The sequence below is a fragment of the Sander lucioperca genome, chromosome 13 (genome assembly GCF_008315115.2).
Source record: "Sander lucioperca isolate FBNREF2018 chromosome 13, SLUC_FBN_1.2, whole genome shotgun sequence".
Lineage (NCBI taxonomy): Eukaryota > Metazoa > Chordata > Actinopteri > Perciformes > Percidae > Sander > Sander lucioperca.
Genome location: NC_050185.1, coordinates 30,331,979 through 30,354,633, shown reverse-complemented (window position 1 = coordinate 30,354,633; position 22,655 = coordinate 30,331,979). Strand labels below are relative to the sequence as shown.

Below are 22,655 nucleotides of genomic sequence, written 5' to 3'. Positions count from 1 at the left end.
TACCACACACCTGAACTGGGGACTTCCCAGTTTGAAGTGTGGTCCTTGGAAAGGATAGTGTTTGACGTCACTCAACATAGTGAACGCTCTCGCTTCAGAATTGGAGAGTTTAGAAGTGGGAACCTTCCCACTCATAGATATATATAAAGGCTAGATGTCTTACGGTGGAGTCTCTAACGTCATCACCGGCAGCCATCTTGTCACAGTCAAGCTTTCTTGCGGGCTCTGTGGTACCTGATGTAAGGTGAGTGATCTGCACGAACACAAATACTCTTATCTCGCTGAAATCTTGACGGATTTACAAGCGGTTTGGTTTCTTACAAACGTTATTAACGTGGCTATAATTCTGGATGCTTGAACATGTTGAAATTGCAGCTTTTCTTTTCGAAAAACAACTTAATCGTGCAGCATAGTTGTGTATCACTACTACTTGCGCAAGTTATCAAGGCTGAGACCACAATCGAGCTGTTTTACTGACACCAATAACAATTTTATGATGACTAATCTTTTGTCTAAATTACAGTCTTTGTGGATGTGGTTGTAGTTATTAGCTGGCTAATAACAAGAAGCTGTGAGTGAGACCTAGTAGCAGCTAACGTTACAGTTTAGCATAGCTATGACATAATAGTATTACAAGATTGTTGTTGACCCAAGGCTTTTTAGAAGTTTGTTTACACAATTGCTGAATGTTTCTTTTGGACACCTTTTTATAACTAGTTTAGTGTGGTTGTCTTATTCTAAAGTACATACATGCATACATGATGCACACATGCATACATACAATTACCCCAAACATATGATAATTTAGGTGTGTATTTTTGTCCTTACCGTTAATGTTGAAAGAAGGAAAAAAGGGTTGGAAATGTTGACAATAATTTATATATCTGGGTACGTTTCTCACGTTTTTAAGGTTTCCCAAAACCGGAAAGATGAGGAGGCAGTGGGAACTTGCTCTAAGAAGGGACGGTTTTGTTGTCTCTGACAGGACACTGCTCTGCAGTGAGCACTTCAGGAGTGAGGACTTTGACAGAACGGGGCAGAATGTCCGGCTTAAAGATGGTGTTGTGCCAACCATTTACAACTTTCCAGCTCATCTTCAAAGTGTATGTGTATCATTGACCAACAATAATTCAAGGTGTATAAGATTGATATATCAATATGTGATTAAATGTCACTTTAGTTTTTGTTACTGCAAGTTATATAATGTGTTGTTTATTACAGCACATTTTAGACACTCAAAACTTCTTTACTTACGTTTATTTTAGCTGGTAGCAACAAGAAGCACAACCACCTCTAGAAGAGCGGAAAACAACCTGCCAACGGACTTGTCTCAGGATGCACCTCAACCTGATGTTGTGAGTATTTGCATGTGGAATATCAAACAAATGAGAGCATCATATGGCTTATCATATTAAATCCTTTATCTTGGTGGTACCCAGAAAGGTCTATGATGGTGTTAGTAGTCTAAGAGCCCAATATTATTTGAGGTGGTACTCTGTGTAAAAAGTTTGAGAACTACTGGCTATCTCACTTGCTCTGTCACTCATACACTTGAATGAATAAACATGTGTGAACATTGAAACTACACCCAGGGGTAGGCAACCTTTTCAATCAAAAGAGCCAGCCCAGAGTTGGGACCAGCAAGCAGAGCTGCTGTCTGTATAAAATCCTCCTCCTCACCTATAAAGCTCTTCATGGTCAGGCCCCTTCATATCTTAAAGAGCTCATAGTACCCTATTACCTCTTTAGAACACTACGTTCTCTGAATGCATGACTACTTGTGGTTCCTATAGTCTCTTCAGTTACCAAGCTCCTCTCCTGTGGAACCAGCTTCCAGTTGTGGTTTGGGAGGGAGACACCCTCTCCACATTTGAGAGTAGGCTTAAGACGTTCCTCTTTGATAAAGCTTATAGTTAGGGCTGGATCAGGTGAGTCCTGAACCATCCCTTAGTTATGCTGCTATAGGCCTAGACTATCGGGGGATTTCCCATGGTGCTCTCTCTCTCTCTCTCTCTCTCTCTCTCTCTCTCTCTCTCTCTCTCTCTCTCTCTCTCTCTCTGCACTCATTCATGTCCCATTAATGCATATTACTAACTTCACTTCTTCCCCGGAGTTCTTGTGCTTTCTCGTCTCGCAGGTTCTCATGGATCCTAGTGGAGCCTCCTGCCATGGTCCTGCTTGACTGCCATTGCCAATACTGTTGCTGCTGTGCACCTGTCTGTCTGTCTCTCTCTCTCGCTGTCTCTCTCTCTCTCACCCCAACTGGTCGAGTCAGACGACCGCCCACCTAGAGCCGAATGGTCTGTCCTAGGTTTCTGCCTCTTAACAGGCAGTTTTTCCTTGCCCTTGTCTCCAAAGTCTTGCTCATGGTGGTACTGTTGAGTCTCTGTAAATAATGTTATAAGGAGTTCGGTCTAGACCTGCTCTATTTGAAAAGTGTCCTGAGATAACTTTTTTTATGAATTGGCGCTATACAAATAAAATTGAATGAATTGAATTTTTTTTATCTCTATCCTCCATGTGTATACCTCCACAGTAGTGTAGTTCTCTCTACAGGGTGGGTATTTCAACATGCCGCATTTCTTTATGTATATTTGTAAAGGGAAATCTTGTACCTATTTTTTATTGCAAATAAATGTCACTTTTATAATAGTTTAAACTTGTTTAAAATAAACATGTAATAACTCAAATTATTTTATTATATGAGAGAGAGAGAGAGGTGTATATTCATTGCACCTATATTTTCTGTTTAATGTTATTTTCATATGGAAATCCATGGTTATAATTATTCATAAGTATGCAGTGTCATAACTACATCTCTGACGTTTATAACAAACCAAACCGTTTGAAAATCGGTAGAAAATTGAGCAAGTTATGGTTATTTAAAAAGTACATGCACCATTAAAACACAATGTTACAAGTGAGCGAGCTGACTGTGGCAAGATGGCCGCCAGGTGCGGACGTCGACCTCCATTGGCCAGCAGCGCGGACGAGACATCTAGCCTTTATATATATCTATGTTCCCACTTCCCAGCCACATGAACACGCTAAAATTCATACAGCGTAACTGGTAATAACCATGTCATTACTTTTCCCTTTCTTAAAGTAAAAGTATTATACCTCTAGAAAGACAACACATGTATATCTTTAAGTAAATTAAACTTTTACGCTAATCAAAAATAGTCCGTAAAATCAAAAGATTTATAATGAAGAGACACAGCACACCATTAGGGAGCAGTGGAAAGTCAGCATCTGTTGCAATATAAATGTCAAATTGTGTATTTTATAGATACAGATAGATATAGATATGAACATATGGGGCATCATTGGAAACCTTATGACCTGTATTATGTGAATCAGGTGAGAAATTCAACGGACAAGGATATTTGGCCGTTAGGGGGCAGTGCAAAGTCAGCAAATGTTGCAATCGAATTGTCAAAATGTATATTTTTGAGCTGGATCATGTCCATAATTCCACAGTAGATATGGACATAAAAAAAACATTACAACAATATATTACACTTATACCTCACAGTGTGGTAGTCTACAGGTCATGAGAATTTCTGACTTTTTAAATATAATTTACAAGATTGTTGGCTTTCATTCAGACAGATTCAACAAAAACAAGTGTATAAAGTGTATACAACTGTATAAAGCAAAAAGGAAAAAAAATAAAAATATATATATATATATACACACACACACACACACACACACACACACAGTACATAACATAAAGCTGTGATCTGCACTGATCATACAGTCAATGGCACTGATGCAGAATGGCTCGTTTTGTGATAAACACTGCCACACAGTGGCTGAAACGGGAATTTTTTAAGGTGGAATCGAAACTTAAAGAGAACCGGAGCGAATGTGGAGCCAGGTTCAGCGTCGTTACAAAGACTAACGTCAAGTTACAACACCAGTCACGTTAACGTTAACTGACAGAACCGACCAACGGTTAACCTCCCTTTCGAGTAGCTAGCTAAGCTTAACATTTAACGTTAGCTAGCTAGCTGCTGTTTTCAAAATAACCCGATTATTATCATTAATAAAAAAGTAAGATAGGCCTAACGTTACGTTATATTAATATAATGAGAGAGAGAGAGAGAGACTCTTTTCCAGCATCTCTAATGAGGTACGCCTAAATACTTTTTTTTTTTTTTTAAAGATTATTTTTTTGGGCATTTTAGGCCTTTAATAGACAGGACAGCTGAAGACATGAAAGGGAATGACATGCAGCAAAGGGCCGCACGTCGGAGTCAAACCCACGGCCGCTGCGTCAAGGAGTAAACCTCTATATATATATATGGGCGCCCGCTCTACCAACTGAGCTATCTGGGCACCCTACTTTGTGTTTTTATATGGATATTAGGTCCGGACCAAACGGAGGATGATAGAGAAGCGTGGTTGCATAATGTGCTTTTTAAATGTGTAACGTTACATTATGCTGTTACCACAGTGGTGGTTAACATTGCTGTTTTTCTTTTCTGTATTGTACGTTAGATAATGAAGTTGACGGAGAAGCAGTGGACTATGGATTGACTGAGAGGATGGTTTCATACCTCTTTGAAGGATCGTTTAAGAAGCAAGCCAAATTCAACCGATTTGTACAGCAGTGGAAAGAAACCGTGACACTAACCGTTGAGCCTGTCCCGGTACATTCAGAGAAGGCTACAGTGGAATCAAGGTACCGGTAACAGTAATGTTATGTGATTGTTATAACATTAGGCCCAAGTAGAACCATGGAAAATAACTCTATAATCTCATAGACATATAAATAATATAAAATGTAAAGGTTACTACTGAAGAAGTTTTTATCTGGATCTGAATTCACCTGGCTCCGGTAGTTTATGTAGTGTAACATTATGCATTAGGGTGTACACACTGTAATGCATAATCTTGCACAGTCTTTGTAGTCCGAACGCAGGGGTAGAATGTAACTAAGTACATTTACTCCAGTACTGTACTTCAGTCTAAATGTTGAGGTACTTGTACTTTACTTGAGTCTTTTCTTTTCATTCCACTTTCTACTTTTTACTCCACTACATTTATCTGTTACAGCTTTAGTTACTAGTTACTTTAGTTACTCCACTACATTTATCTGTTACAGCTTTAGTTACTAGTTACTTTAGTTACTCCGCTACATTCATCTGTTACAGATTCATCTGTTACAGTTACTAGTTACTTTACACATTAAGATTACTGCTCACAGAACACATGTAGTTTATAAAATCTGATGTTTGATTCTAAAGTAAACTGAGATGATTAGTCCATTAAACACACAACTGGTTGGATCCTTTACACTTTCTAACATGTTTTAATGTTTAACTACATTATCCTGATAATACTTACAGACTTTTGCTTAAGTAACATTTACACTGCATGACTTTTACTGTAACAGTATTGTTACAGTATGGTTAATTTGCCATACATTTTAAGACTATTGTTTTATTGTAAGAGTCCATGCAGGGTTTGTCTACATGTTTTATTTCCTTATATTTGTGTTGGAGTTCATATTAAATTACTAAAGGCTCTCTTTGAAATTTAATTTTAAAATCCTATGATAATGTTGTGACATGTTTCCTGTTTGTTGTTTGTGCTGTGTTGCAGAATGAATATCTGCCGAAGATTTTAAGATCCTAGTACCCACAGTGCTTAGACTGACTCAAAGGAAATCTCCCCTTGCAGATCTGGCTTTGGAGGAAAGAGTATGAAGGTAAATATGGTTTAAAAAGGGAGAGCTTGTAGAATACAATGTGAGAACTTGCAGAACAAAAAATCTGAACTTGTATGTTAAAATTTGCACTTGTAAAAATTTAATTTGCAGTTGTAAAAATAAAATTTGCAGTTGTAAAAAATATTCACACACATGTGATCTGAATTTGAAGTCATACAAAGAAAAAAAACATGAGAGCTTGTAAAAAAAATCTGAACTTGTAAGTTGAAATTTGCACTTGTAGAAAATGTTCACACACCTGTATTCTGAATGTGAAGTTACAGAAAAAATATTCACAATGTGTAGATTGATGTTTACAGGAACACAATGACAGCTGCAAACTTATAATGCAACATTTACTCGTATACTTTTTTTTTTACTCTGGTTCATTTTCCATCACAACCACAACTCAGTGATTACAACCTCTGGAATCTGTCACTGCAACTTCACATATGTGCTCTCTCGCATCACAAAGTGGCGAATCTGCGCACCTCGACTTTCACAACACTCTTGACGATACATTTGGTGCAAAACTAATTTGTACCTGTGGACTTAGGCTGTGGAGCTCTGAGCTAACAGAACGGGAAAATCAGGGTTTCTATCGCCAGATGAGGGACAACTCTGTCTGGCTTATTTATGTAGCATGGAAACTTGGTGGAATAGCATGCTAGCGTTAGCTAACTAGCAGCCAGCCCGCTTCTAAATAAATACCTTTTAATTGTCTAAACATTTTTAACAGTCAAACTAAAACACTGGCGGTGAGCTCCACGGCCTGCAGCCGCAGACGGACCGTCATCAGTGGGGATCGACCAGCGTAGCAACACTGCTTTTGCCAGAAAGCTTCGCTGCCGACCTCGACCTGCAGTCGGAGCTCCAGCGGGACACGGAGAGCCCCACATCCGGTAGCAGCGGCCCATCCCCCGGCCATGACCAGAGCTTGCTTTGCTGATGTTGTGCATCCCTGCTAAGAATTGCACCCACTTGGGCAGAAACAATAATTTCTGCAGAATTCATTGCTGCCGAAAATTGCATCTAGGGAGCAAGGAAATGCTACTACAGAGTCTGATAAAACATTGATGTCTCTAAACCTTCTAAAATCCTAATCATTATTGATGAACATGACAAAGAGATTTACTATTGCCTAGTTTTTAAACAGTACTTTGCCTTATAAAATCATTATTTTCCCTAGTGGATGCAATTTTCGGCAGGGATGCGAAACTTGGCACCTGTTACCCACTGATGACGGTCCGTCTGCGGCTGCAGGCTTTTCCCGTTCTGTTAGCTCAGAGCTCCACAGCCTAAGTCCACAGGTACAAATTAGTTTTGCACCAAATGTATCGTCAAGAGTGTTGTGAAAGTCGAGGTGCGCAGATTGGCCACTTTGTGATGCGGGAGAGCACATATGTGAAGTTGCAGTGACAGATTCCAGAGGTTGTAATCACTGAGTTGTGGTTGTGATGGAAAATGAACCAGAGTAAAAAAAAAAGTATACGAGTAAATGTTGCATTATAAGTTTGCAGCTGTCATTGTGTTCATGTAAACATCAATCTACACATTTGTGAATATTTTTTCTGTAACTTCACATTCAGAATACAGGTGTGTGAACATTTTCTACAAGTGCAAATTTCAACTTACAAGTTCAGATTTTTTTTTACAAGCTCTCATGTTTTTTTTCTTTGTATGACTTCAAATTCAGATCACGTGTGTGAATATTTTTTACAAGTGCAAATTTTATTTTTACAAGTGCAAATTAAATTTTTACAAGTGCAAATTTTAACATACAAGTTCAGATTTTTTTGTTCTGCAAGTTCTCACATTGTATTCTACAAGCTCTCCCTTTTTGCACCATATTTACCTTCATAAAAGAGAGGCTGCCCTCACCGAAGATGTCCCTGGTAAGTGACTCACTGATCAGCCGTGGTCACCCCTAGTGTTGTGGAGCCATTTAAGCTTAATTTCTTTTCTATTTGTCTTCAGACAAGATAAGGCCTAACCAACCAAAATACACTGTACATTCACCTAATACACTTTCTTTTATTTTTTTACTTATTTTTCAGGGATTGATTTCAGAGCTGCAATCCTGCTGTTGCCGATCCTGTTCAGGGAGAAAAATGACATTCTCATCATACTTGGAGAGGTGTGTAATTTGCGTATACTTATTTTTTGTTTACATTACTTCACGCAGAGACTGGGAGAATTATATGCATCCCTTGGATGTCTTATTTCATAATACAAAGTTTCTAGCTGAAAAAGCAAAGCTAAATATGGAAAAAAAAAAAATGCATGCACAGTAAGAAAGATCTCTGATTTCACAAAAAAATGTTGTAGTCTTTTGATAGGCCATTAAATGATTAAGGTTTTTACTTACCGGAGACGTATATATATATATATATTTGAACAGTTGTTTTTTATGAATGTTTGTGGTAGATTTCTGCAATTTAACTGAGTGAATACTACTTTATGATCTCTTGCAGGATCAGCCTGGTTGTAGCGCTATCCTATTGCATGCAGAGGGAGTTTGAAAGACAACCGTTTATCCCGCCCCTCGGATTGAGCCCTGTCAATGGAGAGTTCCCAGACCCAACATCTTGATGTGGTCTGGCCAAGCCTCCAGGAAGAGCGCCGAGTCTAAAAGCCACCATGGGCTTAGTGGATAACGGTGGTACTGCACCCCATGGCCCAGAAAGACTTTTCACATAGACTTTGCATGGCGAAAGAAACGTCTATATTTCAGCGGATAATTTGTTTCGGGGTATATCAACTTACCAGCCCGAACACTGAAAGGGTCCTTGGTTAAAACGTTACGTTTTTAACATTTTTAACATTCACTAGAAGCGAATCCAGAATTATTAAATTTTTTAAATATATATATTCCACTAAGTTAAACCAGTCTCTTATTCACTTGCTGTGCAGAAACCATTCTATACCATTTTACCTCTATAGAAAACTGAGAAGACTAGAAAACAAAATAAATAGTATGATAATAATTTGAATCCAACGATTTTATTACAGCAGCAGTAATGAGGAACCCGGTCCTCCAGGCGCCGACGGAAGCGGAGGCCGAGAAGGCCATCAAAGAGTTTCTCCGGCTGGCACCTAATCGCCACCACCGCCGGCCAAGATAATTCTTTATTTTAATGTTTAATGTTTTAATATTTGTTAATGTTTTTTATGTTTATTGATTAATTATATAGTTCAAAATAAATGTTTGTTCAGCAAAAAGTGAGAAGTTTACTGGTCTTGTTTATACCAGCGATCCTACAGAGTGATTTAAGATGTTTTCAAGTAATTAGGTTAATAATTGTTTGTCATCTTCTAGACTATGATTTCTACAGATTAGATTAGACTGGTATTATTGGACTGTAGCTATAGTTTATTATAAAGTAGTAGTAGTTATAGCAGTAAAATGTTAATTAGGCCCCCTATCTAAAATATTCTCGGTGTACTAAGGTAAGTAATTTGTAATTTATTTTATCAACATTTAAAGAGTAAAGGTATGTTAGGATAACATATACGGTATATAGCGCCTGACATCTGCAGACTGTATAAATGATATCTGGTGGATATAGAGCCTGACATCTGTACTATGTATAACAGGAAGATGACCACATCTGTAAGATGTATAGCAGATGTTAGAACGATGTATATAAGCCTGCATCTCTACAATGTATTGCATACGTTAGAACGACGTATATAAGCCTACATCTCCACGACGTATGGCATATGTTAGAACGATGTATATATGTATACGTCGCGGAGAGAGCGGCTATATGTCGCTGAAACGTAGCGCAGCGACGTCGTGCCAGTGAGTAAACTACCAAAATACTACGTATCCCCGATGTATTTTGATTACATCGCCGCGACGTATGTGTGCTTACTGGGTAGTCGCCATCAGTACGGCCTGTTGACGGTGTGCAGCGGCCTCTGGGTTGACGCAGATGCGGATTACTGGGGTTGCCATCTTCACTTATAGATACTGAAATACACTTAGACACAGTAACAGCACAACATTATTATTTTTATTTTAACATTATTTTATATTATGCATTCAGTTTCTAATATAACAATGCATGTTAGTGTACAAAAGGTCATTGATACCCTTTTATCACACTGCAGGGAGGAAGTGTCAGAGCAGGATGACAACTGCTCAACCCTGATTACAGCTCTTCAGATGAAGATGACTTTGAGGTAGAGCGAATATAACTTCTTAAGTTGACATTTTATACACTTGTCAGCCCATTTCCCTCTGGCAAAGTTTGTATGCCATCTTTACGCTCAAAATCAGTTAAAAATCCTTTGCCCCAAAAGTTGCCAGTAAAACATGTCTATCTGACAATTTCTAATTGATGAAATGCATTCCTGAGATGGCACATGCTGTTACAGCATGAACAGAAACATGAATTAGGTTAGTAATATGTAAAAAGTTAATGTTTTTGTGACAGCAACAATAAGAATAATTACAGCAACAATAACTTTACTCTACAACATGATTTTTCAACCAGTAGTCATGGAATTTAATGACAACTAGGCTGACTACAGCTTTGTCTGTCATGACAGTACTATAATGAGGGATTCTTTCACTCTGGTGACTGTCTTTACAGCCATCTGAAGGCAGCATTTATTTGGAGAGGGAGAGGGGAAGACGTCCTGGGCCACTATCCAAGTTTAGTAAATAGTGTTGTGACAGCAACAACAACTTTATTCTACAACATGATTTTTACGCCGGTGGTTATGGCATTAATGAAAACTATGCAGACTATGCTTTGTCTGTCATGAGAAGTTAGCTAGTAACGTTAATGTTACTGTAACGGTAATGAATGAAATCTGAAGGTAGGCTATCTGAGGAAGGTTGCCCCGGTCTACTGTAACGTTATTCGATAGAAATATTGTCGTAACGTTAGTGTTTAACAAATACAATAACCTAATTTAAAAGGCCGTTTAAAATTAGGCTAGGCTAGTAGTAACGTTAACGTAGGTCGAGGACGGAGATTTGACCGAGACACTGACATTTAGCTAGCTAATTAACGTTAGCAGTAACGTTAAGGTAACCGGCGTAACAATTTTCCGTAGTGGATACACTACAAATAAAATTGAATGTATTATTTAAAATGACTCAGCTGAGAATATTTTAATGAATGATTAGCGGTAACTTTAACGTTAACGTTACCTGTCAACGGGACTTTTAGTTAACTTATAGCTAGCTAGCTTTAGTTGATACCATTAGCTAGCTAGCTTTCCCAAACGATCAAAAAAATCAACTGGGCAGTACAAACAGTGAGTGTAATGAAGAATTAATTATTTCAGGCTTAGTAAAAATATAAGCAGTGAGTGTTATAAAGAATTATTTCATTCAGATTCATCAGAAATATTGTAGGCTACGATCACCGGAGACCTCCGTTGACCGCAGCGGCAGGTTCAGCTTTGAATGTCGGCGTGTGATTGGTAGTCTGCGGTCGGCGAATCCTACGTTTCCAATTGGTAGTCTACAGTTAAACGGAGCGATTTAATTGGGGGAGTCCACGGTCAGTCGACGAATCAGAACGCGTAACTGAACGTAGACTTTGCACAACGGTAGACTCAACATCTGCTTTTATTTAAAAACAAAACAAAACAACAGAACACAGAGTTCCAGTCCTTTTCCACACAACCCTTTGGCAAGGTAAGTCGCACTTTACAGCAGAGCTAAACTTTACTTTTACTAAACTTTTAGAACTACTTTTTTACTCAACTCTTTCTGTTTAGTAGAGCCGTATTGTGTTGGGGAAGGAGTACATTTACTTTCCTCGCATGTTTCTGTCAAATAAATATCTTTTTTTTATCAGTTTTATTCCAGCTATCAGATGTGCTGTCTGTGATCAGGAGATGCAAATGCACTTTGTCTCTTGCACAAAACAATTTTAATTATTAAATGTTGCATTACCTGTTGCCTAAATTGCATGTGCACAAAGTTGACTGCATGTGTAGTGTTTCCTTGCCCTCGAGGACACTTTAAATTGACTAAGAGGTTTGCAGTCCCAGCACTTGTGACATTCTGCACCTTCTATCACAGATCACATGTGAATTAAAGATTATTTCTCAAACGTATGACTAAATACGTCCTGTTTTAAAATTATCTGTGGGTTGTTGATCTAAAACAAAACTGTCTTATTGTGTTACAGTGAAGGTGTTTTTTGAGCTAGTCGTAGAACTTTCATTGTAGTGTTTTTATTATTTTTATTATTCTGACTAATAGTAGAAATATCGTATAATATTATCATTCAAACTGTAGCCCAATGTCGGACTGGCCATCCTCTATGGGCCTACTGATATTATATATATATATATATATATATATATATATATATATATATATATATATATATATATATATATATATATAAAATAATCAAATAATAACAATAATTTGTCTTGTTATTTTTCAAAAAGTTATTTTTATTCGCGATCATATGGAGAAAAACGACACTACCCACAATCCTAAGCGTTACAACGACGTCATTGTTTGGTCCAAGTCGCTGTTGCCATGGAAATGTTTACAGTACCGTGTACCTGTGAACGGCGAGAGCGAGCAACTACAATAGAAGTCTATGATAGTTTCAAAATGTTTTTTTTTTAGCGCCGAATCCATTATCACTGACCACCACCACCACGATAAAAGACAATGAATCGCGGCACGAAACAACCAAAGGGGGGAGCCGAGAAAAAGAGAGAGAAAACAAAGATAGCACGGTTGGCTTCCAGTGAAAAATATGCTAAATTAAGTGATTTATTTTCCAAACAAAAATAGTGTGTTGCTTCAGCTAATATTAACGTTAGCAGCTGCATATTTTGGTGAAACTGTTGTAATTTGAACTGTGGCCGTGCATTGCTCTTTCCGTGTTTTGGTGGAGCTGTTGTATGATGTAGCTAGCTAGCTACTGTGCTTTAACGTCGAGCCGGTGTATTTGTGCTGGATGTGCCTTTAGTGGAGCGGATCATGTCGTAGCACCGCCACCTAGTGGTCTGCAGATGCTTTAAGATGTTTAACTGTTGTCGGCACATTTTTGCATTTTATGTTGTTTTTTTGTATGTTTTATGACATTTGTGTGACGTTGGTGCATAGAAATATAATGGCATGAAACTAATTTGATTTTTGATTGATTTTACCATGGCAATGGTACACCTTTCTGCTACGTTGATTTTTTTTATTTTTATTTCTATGGGTTGGTGTGGTTTGATAATAGGGCCTGTGTGTTTCAAATGCCAGGGCCGTTTTTTGATCCGTCGTCCGTCACTGCTGTAGCCTGCTAGCTGCAGCTATAGTATGTCAATGGATATATGTACTGTATATGTGTCTGACATACATTCATACTTGATTGATTTATTTGAAAGTACATTATACTGTAGTCTGAAGTCTATATAGTATAGGTATAATTATTATTATTATTCTGATGTTTGTGGCAGACCTTTTGCATTTTGTTTAATCAAGCAGAGTGCAATAATGATGTGTGACCAGATACATATTTCTCAGTTTATTTAAGTTCAGTTAGAAGGTTTAGTTAAAGCCCATGTTGCAGGGTTTATTTTCTAATGAATTTGTGCAATTTGCTTGTTGGTAATAAACATTTAAACTGTTACCCAACAACCTCAAATACAATGGATATCACAAAACGGAATAAAATACGAAAAAGTAGTACTATTTTACAGCGGTTTGCAATGATTCTCTTTTCCCCCACAATGCATTGCATTACGTCACGTTGGGGAGACACACCGACGTTTGCTAACGTTAGCGCAACAGCGTTAGCCTAGACTGCTAGCTAGGTAAATATTACGACTGCCTTCAGAGTTTCCTATATCTGCGTCCACGTTGTCAACATAAGACATGTTGCGTTAGTGCTCCTTTTGTACCATCATTTTATTGAATGAAATGTTAAGCTTTGCTCCTACTAGATGTGTGGGTTTTTGTTAGCTACATACAAAGCTAACTGGCTATAGTTAGCCTGTATGCTAGCGGAATTAGCTAACGTTGCATAACCAGCCAGCAACTTCGGCAATCAGCAGTAGTTTCGGTAAGCTAACCACGACAGTTATTGTCGCCCACAATCAATCTCTCCTGCTAAAAGCAGTCAATCTGCAGTGATGTTTGAAATAGAGACACTTGTGGATGTGTTAGCTGTTGTGGTTAGCTCGCCGGAACTACTGCCGAAGCTGCTGGCTGGCTACACAACATTAGCTAATTCCGCTAGCACAGGCTAACTATAGCCAGTTAACTTTGTGTGTAACGTAGCTAACAAAAACCCACCCATCTCGTAGGAGCGATGCTTAACATTTCATTCAATACAATTATGGTACAAAAGGAGCACTAACGCCACATGTCTTATGTTGACAACGTGGACGCAGATAGAGGAAACAACGAAGGCAGTCGGAATATTTACCTAGCCGTCTAGGCTAACGCTGTTGCGCTAACGTTAGCAAAGCGTCGGCGTAGCTTTAGCTAGCTGTCTAAACTTGTGAAAAGCTGAACAGCATCCCCATCCAAGTAATAAATGAACACTAGCTAGGCAAATATGTTGTTACTGGAGCTAGTAGGGTCCATCAAAACGTGAGATATCTAATCGAAAATGTGTTTACAACGTCGGGGGATTTCACAGGTGGAACTGACTGGCAAGTTAGCCCATAGCTAGCATGATGCCTTCTATTTCTAGATCTAGCTAGATTACCAGTAGTATCTGAACTAACAACATGATCACTGTCACTCGATATAAAGAAAACATTGACTTTCACTCTGTGCTATTCACTGACAGTAAAAACACTCTTCCACCTCTTCCTCATCCCAGTCAGTCACCATAGTTCTAGTACTAGACTGAGGCACGTCTCCCCAACGTGACGTCATCACCGAATTGCGTTAAAAAACCCACTAAACGACTAAAACGGTAAAAACTGGCCTTTAACACTATTTGGTGACATTTTTAACAATGATATACATATGTTGAGTGCTTTATGTACCCATTAATCAACAGTGGTGGTTAACCTGCAACATGGGCTTTAAGTGAAATAACCTGCTTAGTGTGCTGCTTGAAACAATAATGTGATCAGTGAAGTAATTGCTGTGTCTGTTTGTGTGTTTGTACTTGCAGTTTCACAACGCCAGTATACAAACGAGAAATCATCGAGAAAATGTTTAGATCCATTTTTGGACTAAAATTCTTTGCAAGACCTCGGTCTTCAGGAGATATGGACTCTTCTTCGAAGAAGTCCAAACGAAGGAGTGAGAGACCTTCATCTCCTGAAGACCTCAACCCTCCCACCATCTTGAGGGAGCACGGACGACGGGGTAAGAGACCTTCGTCTAGTGGAGGCACCAACCCTTCTACCATCATGAAGGAGCACAGGCAAAGGGGTGAGAGCCCTTTGTCTTGTGCAGAAAACCAGCCCTCTATCACCAGGCAGCAAGAACGAAGGGATGTGAGCTCTTTGTTCATCGTGGGCACCAACCCTTCTACCATCATGAAGGAGCACAGGCAAAAGGGTGAGAGCCCTTTGTCTTGTGCAGAAAACAAGCCCTCTACCACCAGGCAGCAAATACGAAGGGGTGAGAGCCCTTCCTCTTCATCCTCTGAAGACGACCAGCCTTCTTCCACCAGGCAGCGAGTACGAAGGTTTGAGAGCCTTTCCTCTTCATCCTCTGAAGACGACCAGCCTTCTTCCACCAGGCAGCGAGTACGAAGGTTTGAGAGCCCTTCGTCTTCATCCTCTGAAGATGACCAGCCTTCTACTCCAAGGCGGAAGCAAGCATGGAGAGGTGAGAGCCCTCCGTCTTCATCTTCTGAAGACGACCAGCCTTCTTCCACCAGGCAGCGAGTACGAAGGTTTGAGAGCCCTTCGTCTTCATCCTCTGAAGACGACCAGCCTTCTACTCCAAGGCGGAAGCAAGCATGGAGAGGTGAGAGCCCTCCGTCTTCATCTTCTGAAGACGACCAGCCTTCTTCCACCAGGCAGCGAGTACGAAGGTTTGAGAGCCCTTCGTCTTCATCCTCTGAAGACGACCAGCCTTCTACTCCAAGGCGGCAGCAAGAAAAAAGGGCTGAGAGCCCTTCGTCTTCATTTTCTGAAGACGACGAGCCTTCTACCACATGGAGGCAGCAACAACGAAGTAATTTGTACTTCGTAGACATCAACCTTTCTACCACCTTTAGGCAGGATGGAGGAATTGGTGAGAACCATCTGCCCTGCATTGACATTCACCACCATAGCATCTGGTGGGAGCACGTACGAAGGGGTGAGAGACCTTTGTCTCGTGGAGTTGTCAACCCTTCAAACACCTTGAGGCAGGACGGAAGTGGTGACAGCCCTTCCTCTACATTTTCATCTTCTGAAGACGACGAGCCTTCTACCACATGGAGTCAGCAAGAAAGAAGGGCTAATAGCCTGAGTGCGAGAAAGGAGAGGGAGAAGATAAAGAAGGAGAGGAAAACGTTTGGTCTGCTTTCAAGAATATACATTTGGTGGCTCGAATGGAAGATAGACCGCAGTGCCAGGGAAATCCAATCAACCTGTGAGGATGCGTGCTACCTCCAGGTTCATGGTAAGAAAGTAAACTTACATTTTGTCAATTTTTCAATTTATTTTTATCTTACAGTGGGCACATATCCCTTTCATGAGTTAATTTATGTATCTTATTTAATTATCATGGAGAACAGAGGAAACATACTCAGTTAAGCTAAGATAGCTCTTATCTCACTTATGGCGCCATGCCAACATATATTTTTAACAACTTGCAACAAAACAAATCTGTTGACTATTTCCTTTTGGGAGGGGTGCGAGTGTACAACTGGACTACAGACTTAACCTTTCATATATGCTGTTGGTTACAGGTCACTTCAGACAGCCAGAGATAATGGCCGAGATCCAAAAAGAACTGCTTGACCGAAGGAATGAGCTGGCCGTTTCATATCACAGACAAGTATTTAAGTTGGAGATGGAAGTGAGGAAGCAAAGACTGAAGGTAGAGAGGAAAAAATAGATATGAAGAAGATGGAGAATATCTCTGAGTTATGCCACAACTCAGAAAGCCCAGATATGTTAAATCTTCGCTACGGGCCAATGCCAGTCAGGTCACGCAAACTCGGACTTGCTAACATATATCATTTAAGAGAATAGGAGAGCAATCAGAAAAATGGCACCAAATAGAGAGAGGTAATTGAGGGAAACGGCAAACATTTCAGATTTGACAAAACTGAAGTAAAGAAAAGTAAAATATTCTTTTACAACATTAGCAACCACCATCAAATATCCTTGCAACCACTTGATAACACCCTAGAGTCAAAAAGCATTGTGCAAATAGCAGTGTCCTAACTTAACGCCACCTGACCCAATCTAATTCATCCTAACCTAGCCTAATTTAACCAAGGGTAGCCCAACACATATCCTAATTTAGCTTCAGTTAGGTTCTGGCAGATTCCTTAGGGTTAGGGTTAGGGTTAGACCCTAAAAGACAGTAGAAAGAAGAAAATAAGGCAAGAATAGGTTGAAAAAAGTGACAAAAACTTTGAAAAAAGCAGAAAAAAACTTTGAAGAAGGGCGCCCGGATAGCTCAGTTGGTAGAGCGGGCGCCCATATATAGAGGTTTACTCCTCGACGTGGCGGGCCTGGGTTCGACTCTGACCTGCAGCCCTTTGCTGCATGTCATTCCCCCCTCTCTCTCCCCTTTCATGTCTTCATCTGTCCTTTAGAAATAAAGGCTGAAAATGCCCCAAAAAATGATCTTTAAAAAATAACTTTGAAGAAAAAAAGACAGAAGAAAAAAGTAAGGAAGAAAGGCAAGAATAGGTCAAAACAAACGACAAAACCTTTAAAAAAAAAAGCGACAGACTTGGAGAAAAAAAAAGTAGAAGTAACTACAGTCTTGTAACTGAAAAACATTTTGCAGAAAATGTCACGTACCCCCTGCAGTTCTTTTGATCAATGGATCACAGGTGGAGTGGGTCCTGAGTCCCGAGGAGACTTAATAGTAGATTTAATAATATATTTTATTTGTAATGCACTTTACATTTGGAGCAAATCTCAAAGTGCTACAGTTAAGATCATAAAAGCATGGTAAAAACATCAATATAAAATACAAATAGACAGCGCAACGACTTGCAGGGTTAATTAAAACTCATAAGTTCTGCTAAATAGAAATGTTTTTAGTCGTTTTTTAAAAGTCTCAACAGTTTGAGGTGGAAGCCCGATCACCCACGGTGCTGAGCTCAGTCTTGGGGAGAAGGAGGCGGTTTGAGTTCGTTGAACAGAGGGATCGAGTTGTAGTTAGAGGGGTGAGTAGTTCCTTCAGATGGGGCATTTCCATAGATGCACTGGAAGGTAAGGATTGTATTCAATCCTGGCGGAAACAGGAAGCCAGTGAAGTGAATGGAGAACGGGTGTGATGGGGTCGTATTTTCACACTCTCAGGATCCTTGCTAGCCTGGCTCCGCCCTCCTACGTACTTCCGCTCAATTTTCGGTGTGTTCCGTGCCGTCGTCCGTTGGAGGCGCTGTCGGCCTTCATTTTGGTCGACCTGACATGCTCAGTCGGAGACAGGGCAGTCGGGACTTGTTACAGTAATCCAGACTGGAGGAGACAAAGGTGTGGACCAGTTTTTCAGCATCTGCTAAGGTGAGTGTCCTCCAGGAGGCGCTACTCCAGCCCACCTGCTGCTGCTGAATGTTCCTTTTTTTGGTTCATGCTTCATGATGATGATGATAACAGGTAAACAGCCTAACCCATTTTATTGTTTCATTGCACTGATTCAGATGTAGATTGTATTCATCTTTTGTTTAGAAGTTTTTTTTATCATAACAAGCTTTTTATACTTATCTTTTAAGTTAAAAGCATACTATGTAACTTTTCCTGTTTCGGTCCTCCTACAGGTTGTTAGACCACAAGCTGTAGGGGGACCGAAGAGGGAAAAGTTACATAGTATGCCTTTAAAGTAGCAATACCACAGTGTAAAAATACTCCATTAGAAATAAAAGTACTCATTATAAAAAGTTGACAATATATGATACATTATGAAAGTGAATTATTATTGCAGATGGTGAGTAAGCAGCATTGTATTGTTGTAGCTAGTCGAGAGGCAGCTCATGTCACGCCCCCACCTGCCGTGACTTCTGCACGGTGACAGTCTGGTGTGTGTGTGAATGTCTTTTGGTTTATTTCTTCATTTTGTTATGCCTGCTGTGTGTTTGGTGTGTTTTTTGTTCTTTTTGTCTGTCTGTGTGTGTTTCTGTTCCCGCCTACATTTTCCACAGAGTGAGGACACGCCCCCCCCCTTTTTGATTCTCCCCACACCTGGTACCAACTCCAATCAGCGCACCTGCTGCTCATCCTGCTCCATCACCTGCCTTCAAATGCCAGTCGGACTTTCCTCTCCCTGCCCGATTGTTGCTTACCACTGAGTATGCTTTTTCACCAGCCTTGGAGATTTGTATCTAATCTAGTTTCTTGTTTTTGTACTTACCTGTCTGCTCCGCTCCCTCACGTTACTAACTGGGAGATCTCTGTTCTCAGAAATAACCCACCTTGCTGCCAATAGCCACGCCACGCACTGGAACATCAAGTCTGCAGCCCCACTTAGGAACACAGCCCAGCACCCTCTCTGCCAGTCCAGCCATCTTCGGACCCAGCACCCTCTCTGCCAGTCCGGCCATCTTCGGACCCAGCACCCTCTCTGCCAGTCCGGCCATCTTCGGACCCAGCACCCTCTCTGCCAGTCCGGCCATCTTCGGACCCAGCACCCTCTCTGCCAGTCCGGCCATCTTCGGACCCAGCACCCTCTCTGCCAGTCCGGCCATCTTCGGACCCAGCACCCTCTCTGCCAGTCCGGCCATCTTCGGACCCAGCACCCTCTCTGCCAGTCCGGCCATCTTCGGACCCAGCACCCCCACTGCAGGCCCACACTCACAGCTTCAATAAAATAAGATTCCTTACCACCTACTCCAGTCTGCGCCTGAGTTCTGATCCTCCTTCCTGACCGCTCATTGTGTTTAATTTACAACATTGCATCATATTTTATAAAATGATCATGTGAGGAGGAATAAAGTGTCATAAAATGAAAATGCTAAGGTGCAACAACTCAAAATTATACTTCAGTATTTGAGTATATTCAGTCTTCCACTGGTGAAGAGGATGAAGAAGGAAACGAGGCTGGAGAAGAAGGTAAAGGAGATAATTAGTCCTGACATCATCCTAAGACATCCAGGTTCTGTATCCATCCACCAAGTCTGGCCCTGACTGATGTATAGAGACGGACCAGTGTTTTACTCAAAGAAACATGACACAAATTCTGTTTCTAAGGCAAAAGTCAACTGCAACTTTTTTGAAGTAACTATACCAACAACTGAGAATTTTTGGGACACTAAATATAAATAAGGTCCCTTGGGAGCTCAGTAGTGAATATGGGACAAAAGAAACATTGGAAAATCTTCAAGAAGATATCTGAAGATGGAACAAAAGCAAGAAAAAAAATCAACATTAAACAAATATTAAAGTGATAATCCAAAGATGAGTTGTTATGCATTTTGCGTGACCTTGTGGTCACATCATTGTTTGGTTCATGCTCAGTGTTTTCACAGATAAATATGATGATTCTTCATCTGTATTTGTACCGAGGTGCATCCAGTTAACTCATATAAATAACAGTAGCAATGAAGCTGAATCACCTCAGAATTAAAGAATAGAGTATAAGCAGCATTGTAATGTTGTAGCTAGATGGAACAAATGCTAATGAGTTATTATATTTGGTAGTTTAATCAATATTAATGCATCATATTTCATAAAAAAAAATATATCATCAAACAAACACTTATTAAAGTGATAATCCAAAAATGTGTTTTTAGGCATTTTGGCGTCACCTTGTGGTCACATTATTATTTGACGAAAGCATGGTTCATGCTCAGTGTTTTCACAAATGAATATGATGATCCTGCTTCTGTATTCGTAGGTGCATCCAGTTAACTCATAAATAACAGTAACCATGTAGTTAGATCATCTCACAAAGACTGAACATCGTCACTGTTGTTGCAGGGCTGTTGTATTAGACTATATTAGTTTTAGCTCGGTGTACCTAATAAAGTGAGAGTAGATTTGGGGGTTTTAGCACAGTGGTTTCCTCATCTGGTTCTTCAGGAAACTGAAACCTCAGTCAGGAGAGGGAGGGGGGCAGAAGAGACACTACAGAGGCCTACGAGGAAACAGAACAGAAAGCTAAGAACAGTTCCTTTAAAGGTTGTGTTGTTGCTGTTGTTTTTTGGCTCTCTTCCATATCCGGTCACAACCACTGCAGCGGAGTGGGCAAAGCTAAGAGGGAACTATCAGTGGTGGAAAGAAACTTAAGTTTTGAGTATTTAGATGTTTTACCCATAGACTGTATACTATTATACAGTCTATGGTTTTACCTCATTAAAAGTAGCAATACAACAGTAAATACACTGGTACAAGTCCTGCATTTAAATGGTTAATTTGCATTTAAGTATAAGCAGCATTGTAATGTAGCTGGTCTAGATGGAGCACATGCTAATGACTTTTATACTATAAATACTATTTATACTATATGGATGGATGGAAGAATGGATGGATGGATGGATGGTAGTTTTTGTATGTAAAACCTCAACGCTCCTGCATACCCACACTGGTGTTTTCAGTTTGATTGACATCTCCCTCATCGTTCTGTTGGAAACATAGCCAGTCAGTTATCATTCTGCATAAAGTTTGGTGAAGTCATCACATTTTACAGAATAGTTCCACTCAACTTTGCATACAAAAAAAGTGAGATTAGCTTCTAAAGTATATGCATTACCGAATATACAAGTAGAGATGAAACAATGAGTCAATTCATCAATAAAACCGAATTGGCACCTATTTTGATTATTGTTTAGGTCATTTTCTAAGCATACATGCCATGTCATGATTCCAAGTTTTCAGCTTTTAACAAGGCTATTTCAATGATCTTGATTCATCTTGAATGATTTTGAGGTTTGAACTGGTGGTTGGACAAAATAAGGGTAATTGTGCTATTTTACAAACCAAACAATCAATTGATTAATGGAGAAAATAATCAGCAGATTAGTTAGTCCATAATGAAATTAATCTTTAGTTGCAGTCTGATACAAAATAGTTATAAATGAGCTGCTCCTTAACTACAACAGTAAGATTTTGCTTTTACATCAATGCATGAGTAATAATAAGGTAACAATATATTATATAGTATTACAGTCACAGGGGGCATTTATCCACATCTAAATACTTTAGGTAGCCTATGTTTTAACTTAAGTAACATGTTTCAATGCAGATCAGACGAAAATCTGGTGCTTATATATAATATCTAATTTTAAATAAGGTTAAGGAAGTTACTTTTAAATCAAATTAATTGTTTTTATGTCTCCAGCATCTTTCTACAAAAATAAATATAAAAAGGACATTGATGTGGACTGCTCATTTTTTCAAATGGTTCCAGAAGATGTCCATGCTATGCCATCTTTTTTCGTCATGTCCCCATTCTCGAGTTTTCTCAAATCTATCCATTAATTTCCCAATATATTGACTCTGAATTTTCCCTTTCCTATAAATATTGTTTGGCCTTTTTCCTTACTCTGCTACCAGAACAAATCAATAATAGTACATCCAATGTATCCAGGGTGCAAAATTAACTTTTTTGTCCACAAGCCAAATGGCTAGTGAACGTTCAAAATTTACCAGCCACTCAACAGTTTAACATTACTTTTTTGGCTGATGAGTGAAGGAAATCTACCAGCCATATGCATATTTTACCAGCATGTGGCTGCTGGCTGGTGCTAATTTTGAGCCCTGAATGTAATTACTCTCATACGGAAGAGGATTTTTCAACATTATTATTAATATACGGTATGTCACAGCTTTTAATTGCAATTCTGTTCTGCATTGTTCAATAAAGTTTCTGGGGATT

The 22,655-nt window shown here is 39.5% G+C and overlaps 1 protein-coding gene and 1 long non-coding RNA gene across 2 annotated transcripts; both read left to right on the top strand.

Annotated features, from left to right (window-relative positions):
- The first annotated feature begins 7,503 nt into the window (after positions 1–7,503).
- Positions 7,504–8,244, top strand: LOC116056119. The gene is made up of 3 exons (XR_004106493.1): positions 7,504–7,614; positions 7,777–7,856; positions 8,194–8,244. It is a non-coding gene; the product is annotated as an uncharacterized LOC116056119 (long non-coding RNA).
- Positions 8,245–11,325: 3,081 nt separating this feature from the next.
- On the top strand, positions 11,326–16,977 carry LOC116055928 (cell wall protein RBR3-like). The gene is made up of 3 exons (XM_031307992.2): positions 11,326–11,378; positions 14,833–16,280; positions 16,570–16,977. Exons 2-3 carry the CDS (start codon positions 14,873–14,875, stop codon positions 16,716–16,718), a joined length of 1,557 nt encoding a protein of 518 aa, XP_031163852.1. The 5' UTR covers positions 11,326–11,378; positions 14,833–14,872; the 3' UTR covers positions 16,719–16,977.
- The last annotated feature ends 5,678 nt before the right edge of the window (positions 16,978–22,655 follow it).

What these genes read in the sequence shown, in the direction of transcription:
- LOC116055928 (XM_031307992.2), top strand. Translation starts at nt 14,873, where the DNA reads ATGTTTAGATCCATTTTTGGACTAAAATTCTTTGCAAGACCTCGGTCT. An exon ending in GTGCTACCTCCAGGTTCATG is followed by an intron (nt 16,281 to 16,569) that starts GTAAGAAAGTAA and finishes TGTTGGTTACAG; the next exon opens with GTCACTTCAGACAGCCAGAG.